Source organism: Primulina huaijiensis, chromosome 3 (assembly GCF_012295235.1).
Source record: "Primulina huaijiensis isolate GDHJ02 chromosome 3, ASM1229523v2, whole genome shotgun sequence".
Lineage (NCBI taxonomy): Eukaryota > Viridiplantae > Streptophyta > Magnoliopsida > Lamiales > Gesneriaceae > Primulina > Primulina huaijiensis.
The window spans coordinates 8,183,120-8,191,942 of NC_133308.1; the positions used below are offsets into that span (position 1 = coordinate 8,183,120).

The window sequence follows — 8,823 nt, forward strand, 5'->3', positions numbered from 1 at the left end:
GTGACTTGGGTTGGGGACGTATTTCCTCAGCTGCGATATGTGGAATACGTTATGAATCCTGGACATAAGGGGTGCAAAGCCAGTTGGTAGGCTAGAGTTCCTACTTTTTCCAGTATCTCGAATGGTCCTACACATCTCGGATTTAACTTTCCAGATTTACTGAACCGAACCACTCCCTTCATAGGAGAGACCTTAACATACGCCTTTCCGCCAATTTCTAGTTCCGATGGTCTCCTCTTTAGATCTGCCCAGCTCTTTGTCTATCTTGAGCTGTCTTCAGTCTTTGTTTGATGATGGCAACTTTGTCGATGGTTATTTGAACAAGTTCAGGTCCAGTGATAGCTTTCTCTCTGACTTCATCCCATTATAGAGGTGATCTGCACTTTCGGCCATACAATGCCTCATACGGAGCCATTTCAATGCTACGGGTGTGACTGTTATTATAAGCAAACTCTATCAACGGTAATTGCTCACTCCAATTTCCATGAAAATCCAGCGCGCATGCCGTCAACATGGCCTCGAGGGTTTGAATTGTCCTCTCGGTTTGGCCATCTGTCTGAGGATGATAGGCCGTGCTGAGAGTGACTTTGGTCCCCATAGCCTTTTGAAAACTTTTCCAAAATCGTGATACGAATCTTGGGTCTCTGTCAGATAATATGCTTACCAGAATTCCATGTAATCTCACTATATTGTCCATGTACAGAGTGGCTAATTTGTCCAAATTGCAATTCATTCGCACCGGTAGGAAATGTGCTGATTTGGTCAATCTGTACACGATCACCCATATTTCATCATGACCTTGTCTTGATTTCGGTAGTCCTACTACGAAATCCATGGAGATGTTATCCCACTTCCACTTTGGTATTTCCAAAGGTTGTAGGAGTCATCCAGGCCGTTGATGCTCTGCCTTGACTTGTTGACAGGTTAAGCACTTTGCAACAAAGATCGCTACGTCTTTCTTCATGCCATTCCACCAATAGTTAATTTTCACATCTCGGTACATCTTGGTGCTTCCCGGATGTACTGAACATTTCGATTTATGTGCCGCGGCCATTACTTCTTCACGATCCCATCGATGTCTAGCACATACAACCGTCTTTTCATCCAAAGAATACCATTTTCATCACTATTAAATTCTGGGATCTTTCCTTCTTGAATTTGTTATTTAATTTTGAAGATAAAGGAATCTTGACTTTGCTTCAATTTGATGGTTTCTCGAAGGCCTGATTGTGCGGATAGTGAAGATAAGCTCACTTTTCCAAGGTTCTTTCGGCTCAATGTATCTGTCACTTTATTTGCCTTATCCGGATGGTAATTGATTGACAAATCATAATCCTTTAGAAGTTCCATTCACCTTCTTTGCCTCATGTTTAATTTTTTTTGGGTGAAAATGTACTTGAGGCTCTGGTGATCAGTAAATACCTCACATTTTATTCCATAAAGGTAGTGCCTCAAGATTTTGAGCGCAAATACGACTGCAGCTAACTCAAGATCATGAGTTGGGTAATTATGCTCATACGGTTTTAATTGCCGTGAAAAATAAGCAATTACTTGACCTTCTTGCATAAGCACACACCCTAATCCTCCCTTTGAAGCGTCACTATATATAGTGAAGTTCTTTCCGTCCTCAGGAAGAATTAGTACTGGTGTAGATGCGAGTTTCGCCTTCAGGGTTTCAAAACTCTTCTCACATGCTTCATTGCAAATGAATTCTGAATTCTTCTGAGTAAGTCTGGTAAGAGGAATGGCTATCGAAGAAAATCCTTCCACAACTTTTCTATAGTAGCCAGCTAAACCCAGAAAACTTCTTACCTTGGTTACTGTTTTTGGTTGAGTCCATTCCTTGATTGCCTCTACTTTCTTAGGGTCCACTGATACCCCTAATTCAGAAATTATATGGTCTAATAACGCCACACTTTTGAGCCAAAATACACACTTCTTGAATTTGGCATAGAGTTCTTTTTCTCGCAGTGTTTACAAAGTGAGACACAGTTGCACTCTATGTTCTTCCTCACTTGGTGAGTACACAATGATATCATCTATGAAAACAACCACAAACCTGTCGAGATATGGTTTGAATACATGATTCATAAGGTCCATGAATGCTGCAGGAGCATTTGTTAGACCAAAAGGCATTACCGTGAATTCGCAATGTTCATATCTTGTTCTAAAAGCAGTTTTAGGGATATCATCTTCGTTGACCTTCAACTGATGATAACTTGATCTTAGATCGAGTTTTGAAAAAACTTTGGCTCCTTTTAGCAGATCGAAAATATCATCTATTCTCGGGAGTGGGTACTTATTCTTTATGGTGATCTTGTTTAACTCTCGGTAATCAATACATAGCCTCATGATTCCGTCTTTTTTCTTTACGAATAGCAATGGGTTCCCAACGGGGATGCACTAGGGCGGACCTGCTTCTTGTCCAGTAATTCCTGAAGTTGTTCCTTTAACTCCTTTAATTCAGCTGGAGCTATTCGGTATGGTGCCTTTGAGATTGGTGCAGCACCAGGGACCAAATTGATTTCAAATTCTACTTCCTGTCGGGTATCTCACCCGGTAACCCCTCGGAAAAAACATCTGGAAATTCTTGAACAATTGGAGTATCTTCCATCTTTGGAACTTCTCCTTCTTTGACCTCATTGATCACTGCCAGATAAATTTCTTCACCTCCTTTTATGGCCTTCTAGGCTTGTGAGGCAGATAGAAAAGGCTTTCTTTTTTTGGATTTTCCCTGATATATGATCTCTTCTTTGGTCGGAGGTCTGGAGTCTAACATTTTTCTTTTGACAGTCCACTATGGCATGGTTTTTAGCTAACCAATCCATTCCAAGAATGATATCAAACTCAATCATGTTGAGTTGAATCAATTCTGCTTCAAAAGTTTGTTTGCTGATACAAATTTTACAGCTTCGATACACCTTGTGGGTTTCAATTATTTTGCTCGCAGGTGTTGCTACTCTTAACGGTTCACTAAGAATATCATGCTCAAGTTTAAGCTTCTTAGAAAATCTTCTAGATACAAATGAGTGTGTAGCACCACAATCAAACAAAGTATATACAGGTATTTCATTGAGTAAAATAGTACCTGCCACCACTTCGTTGGTGTTATCAGCTTCCTACTGGGTTATTGCATACACCCGAGCATTAGTCTTGTTTTCATTTGGTTTGCTGGGTCCCATCCCTTTGTCTTTGTTATTAGGGCAATCTTTGATCCGATGACCTAATTTACCGCATCTGAAACAAGCGCACGTTTTCTTATAACATTCCCCAAAGTGATTCTGTCGACAAGTGTCGCACCACTTTCCTTCCTTATGACCAACACTGCTGAAGGTTCCTCTTGAGGGGCCGCTTGAATAGTTTGGCCTTTTAAATTTGGGACCATTCTGAGTAGACTGACTAGTCAAAGGTCTCTTGTTTTTGTTTTCTTCTTCGCGGCGTTTGATATCTGTTTCAGCGCTCATTGCCACGCCAATCAAATCTGCAAAATTACTTGGCCTGAATACTGCCAATGCTGATTGAATCCGGCTGCTCAGCCTTTTCTTGAACCGATGCATTTTTAGAGTTTCATCAGACATGATCGTTGGAACATAGGTTCCCAGGTCATTGAACCTTGAGGTATATTCCAGCACTGTCATGTCCGGTGTCTGCTTGAAGTTTTCAAACTCGCTTAACTTTTGCATATGAAATTCTGCTGGGTAATATTGTTTCAAAAATTCTCTCCTGAATGCTTGCCATGTGATTTGTTCCGTCTCAGCCAATGATGGTGACACAGTTTTCCACTGAAAGAGGATCGTTTAAGGTGCTCGCTTGCGCAACGGAAGTTTCAAAAATATTTTTAATGCAAAAACCGAGCACCTCAATATACTAATGTGTAGCAAATACAATAAAACACACAAATGTCATACATAGGGTGTTTTAGAAAATATACCTATCAATCTTTTAAAGATTGATGATGGCACCAACTTAGTTGTCAAAAAACTAAGCTCTTCAATGGCAAGACAAATCTTCAAGCTTCCAAGAGCACACCTTGCTCAAAAATTAAGCCCGCCCACCACCAACAAGGAAGATCCACCTTACACTTGCCGTAGAAAATGTAAGACATTTTTCTTTGAGAAGTGTAAGTTATTCTCAACAAAATGAAGATGAAAAATTAGAGAGAATGAGGCTCTCAAATTTCGGCCATAATGTGTTAGGAGAGAAGGAAGGAGTGTTTTTCTTGGTGTATGAAAAAGCAAAAGTAAGCATGTGCATTCCATGCCTTGGATATTGAAAAAGTAGTCTCCAACCCTTCACCTCTCATGCATGCAATTCTATTTGAGTTTGTAACAATTACAAAGTCCATGGACTTTAAATTTAAATATCTCAAACACATTTGATACCATTTAAACTTTACTTGAATTTACTCAATCCCACTAGTTAAATAATTATTTCTAATTGGGCTCTACATGGTCCAATGTAATTTAAATAATTCAACATTTGAATTAATTTAATTATTTGGACTCTACTAGTCCCACTAGTGTTTAATTAATTCAACACTTGAATTAATTTAATTTAGTCCATAATAATGTTTATTAAAATCACAATTTTCAAATACATTATTTAATTGGCCAACTTTTCATTTAAGAACACTTCCATAAATTAAAAGTTACATTCTCCTTATCGAAGTCATACTTCTATTTTGTTTACGCTTGTAAACTCTTTTATAAGCCGTTCAACACATTGAACTATTTTACTTATCAACGGGATCTAGAAAGTTAGCACTTGTGTGGACCTCAATGGTTCAATGATACAACTAGCCGTGGGTTCACATCTCAATGTGATTCGGGACTAAACATGTCCTTGTATGAGCATTTCCCAGTTACTCCATTCTTACTTATCAACGGCTTGATAATAAGAACGTCAGAACTCAAGTCTGATAGTACCCAACCAATCATGTTAAACACCTAGCAGCATCGCTTACATGATTCCCTAGGTATCAAATGATAGTGCCTGCAAGAACCAATCTATTATGGTTAGCGTATAGTACGGTCCCTTTAACTCATATATCTCGACCGATTCAACTACTATTGGTATATCGAGAGCTGTCAAAGAATCGATACTGTGTGTCATGTTGTAGTCGCATCGATGGTGTAATCTATGAAACCCATTTCATAATTACCACCAACACTCTGATAAAAGATTTCATACTACATACACATAGGATATCCATACCCAAAGGTAAGCGGTGAATCCCTGACTACAATGCATCGACTCATATATGTTTCGACAGAACACTCAACCTTGCCACCTGATGACCCCATGAGAGTCGGTAAACAAGTCAAAGTGCAACGCTAGCATATAGAGTCTAAATGTTGTCCCGGGTCATAAGGACTAATGGTGTACAACCATAAACTAAGACGTTTCCACTCGATAAGTGAGAACCACTTGGAAAGTCCTAAATGGAGGGTTGTTCAGTGCACTCTACCAGGAGCACCTATCTGCATACTCGGACATCACAATGTCCCCTACCAATGAAATATGGTACTCACATCGCAGATACTAGTCTCAAACTCGAGCAGCCTATATCCTTCTTAGTGGCGGCTGAATCGACTAGAAACTGTTTAGAATATACAGTATTCCAAATATGAGTTTCATGATACTCATCATATGAGCATCTCATATTCTTTCTACTATTTGTATATTCAAGGACTTTATCTACGCAACTAGCATGGGTATACAGATAAAGATGTGCCAAAACAATAATTTCAAATATATTTAAAATAAAGATTTTTTATACATAGAGTTTCATTGTGAACACTCGGCCAACACTAGGCCCGACGGGCACCTACTCTAACATCCACCGCTTCCTTGCTCGATCTTCCAGAAACGGGGTCACGACTTCTATTCTCAGTCCTTCCGGTACTTCCAATAAGTGTAGCTGAGCTTCAACATTCTTAAGCCAGTTGTGACTGACTTCTGGATCTGGCTTTCCATCAAAAGTTGGAACTCGATTCTTCCGGAGGGATTCATAATGATATTTGATTCCTTGCGGTTGTGGTTCTGGTGGCGGTTGGATGGCGTTGGCAATGGGATTCACCATTCCTTGCAAAGTGGCGGCTACAATGGTAGCTATCGCCATCATGTCCTCTCGACTGAGGTTCACCCTTGGTGGTGACGGTGGATTTCGTTCTCATTGTGATTGACTCCGCGGGGGTTTCGGTTGTGTCGGGGTGGTCTGCCTGCCATTTCCTATAAGCATAAAGATTTTCTAAGTGGTTTGTATAACTTTGATAACGTAAAAGACAACAAAATATATCTTTCATTAAAAATTTTAAAATCACAAAGTTGTTACATAAGGAATAGTTAATTCAACTCTTATACATTAGCATCTTATTCTAGGAGTTTATTCTTTTCATCTAACACTCTTCCGTCGCCCATGTCTCCAATAGCTTCTTCTTCTTCAAGATTCTCTTCGGGGTCTATTTCCATCTCGCCTTCTGGGTCTTCTAAATTGATCATATCGTGCTGCAACTGATCAATGTGTTGTTCCAATAGAGCGTTTTGATTCATCAGGGTCTCCACTTCTGCTTGCAGTTCTTGAATCGTGGACTGGTTTACATTCTCACTGATTTCCTATTCTTCAATTTGTTCCTCGAGACGGCGTTGAGTTTTGAGAAGGCTATCATCCCGGATTTGGAGCGTCAAAATCCTATCTTGCGCTTTGTTCAACTCTTGCTTGGTGATTTCGTGTCGACGTTCAGATTCTAGATGATACGCGGCAGGCACGAGTACGTGGAGCAGCCATTTCCTGACATAAATTGAGGTAAAATATCATAACATTAATAAAAGATAGAAAGTCACAAAGTTATCGTGGAAATTTCGATATTGAGAGCTTGCGGAATGATTGAAGGGATAGGTTTTTGAGTTTCTCAAGAATTTTAGGGAAGAATGAAAGTTGGAATCAGATTGGATGCACTAGGTTTTTGCCAAAATTTGACGAAATCAGATTGGATGCACTAGGTTTTTGCTTCGTCAAATTTTGTCTATCAAAATCCCAGCAAGATTATGAACCTAGTGGCTCTGATACCACTTAAATGTCACGCCCCGTGTCCGAAGCATCGGTGACATCCGGCATGGTTTACCAATTACTTGAAAAAAATTAAGCCTCGTATCGAAATGCCAAATAACCAGTCTTTTTCATAAATAAAAATTGTCTTTACATTGACAATAGAATAAAAATTACATCAGAGTTTTGCGGAAGCGGAAACTAAACAAAAGGAAAGTAAGATGATCTTGATTCTTGATTTTGTTCATCGATCACCATCCCCAGAAGGATTCTTGTTCCTCCTCATTCGTTTGCTCTTCATTTTTATCTTAAATTTGTAAGGGGTGAGTGAAACGACCTCGATTTTTTTTAAATACTAAATCATAAAATCTAAATTACTATCTAAATAAAATAACTTACCAGTTCTAACAATAATAATAATTTAACAATTTAAATCTCAAGTACATGAAATAAAATCCTAAATCATCGGCTAACCGAAAATTCCTAAATCGACCTTTAAAAAGATCGACTAACAATAAAATTAAGCATAAGAATATCTCTAATAAAAATCATTAGCAAAATCTTTAAATCATAAATCTATCTAGCTAGTGCGGAAACATAAAGGCCCTCGGCTGTGTACTGCTGCACTCGATTGACTCAATCGTCACCGCCTCCAAAATCATCAAATCCTGCATCATACAAACCTAGTGAGTCTAAAGACTCAGCACGCTCTAATCATAAATAGCAAATAATATATATACACTCACATGCATTTAAAAATCATAATTTTATTTAAAATAGCTTTTGAAAATAAATAAATCATTTTAAAAATCATTAGATGGGTTGGCTCGGGTTTGGCTCAAGGTGGCTCGGGCGCGGCTCGAGTAAATTGGGAGATGGCTCGGTGGTTTTGATTAGGTGTCAATATTTCGAATTTTAGAAAAAAAATTGAATCCATGGGTCCACGGGTGTGGCTCATGACTTGGAAGGGTAGAATAAATAATAAAAATGTTATGTTTAAATTTTGAGATCACAATAATGAGTTTTGGATTTATTCGGGATTTTATCGCCACACGAAACGCTAATTAAAGAATTAATCGAAAAACCTAGTTTTATGCTTCAAAAAATTATGAAAAATTATATTTAAGCTTAAATAAATATTTAGAATAATCTCATGTCATTAAAAGTGAGAAAAAGATAAATTCGAGAATTTTTACATACAGGGGCAAAACGATCTGTTTACACTTAGGAAAATACGAAAACGCTTGGCAGCGTCTCGAAGGATCACAACGCATGTTAAATAGTATTTTATGATTTAAAATGATGATTTTGATGATGAAAATGTATTTTTACGATTTATGATAAAGCTGTGCAATTTATACTGTTTAAAATGCTATTTTTGAAAAGCTGTGTTATTTTATGATTTTTAAAGAAAAAGAAAAATATTTTGAAGGATGTGAATTGACTGTGACAAATGATATGATATATGATATATGATTTTGTGGAGATGATATTCGGGCCAAGACCCCGGAGGGACCCCGTTTACGGGCCAAGGCCCAGAGGAGCCCCGTCTATAGGAAAAGGCCCTCGTGGGATCCCGACGATCGTATTTCTATGGTGGAGCCTAGTGCCAACCCCCATGGACCATGTGGAGCTAAGACTGCTGTCGACCAAATGATAAAAGCAAGTCACTTTCAAGGAACAAACTTCACCCAAAATGATATATGATTGAAAGCTTATGATAAAAATTATTTTATGATATATGATTTACGATGATGATTAAAGCTATTTTTTAA

General features: G+C 38.3%; 1 protein-coding gene across 1 annotated transcript; it reads right to left on the reverse strand.

Annotated features, from left to right (window-relative positions):
• Positions 1–3,119: 3,119 nt before the first annotated feature.
• On the reverse strand, positions 3,120–6,121 carry LOC140972457 (uncharacterized). Its single transcript, XM_073434882.1, has 2 exons — positions 5,906–6,121; positions 3,120–3,782 (listed from the first exon to the last, which is right to left on the reverse strand). Exons 1-2 carry the CDS (start codon positions 6,119–6,121, stop codon positions 3,120–3,122), a joined length of 879 nt encoding a protein of 292 aa, XP_073290983.1.
• Positions 6,122–8,823: the final 2,702 nt, after the last annotated feature.

What these genes read in the sequence shown, in the direction of transcription:
- LOC140972457 (XM_073434882.1), bottom strand. Translation starts at nt 6,121, where the DNA reads ATGGCGATAGCTACCATTGTAGCCGCCACTTTGCAAGGAATGGTGAAT. An exon ending in CTCAGCTACACTTATTGGAA is followed by an intron (nt 3,783 to 5,905) that starts GTACCGGAAGGA and finishes ATCCTCTTTCAG; the next exon opens with TGGAAAACTGTGTCACCATC.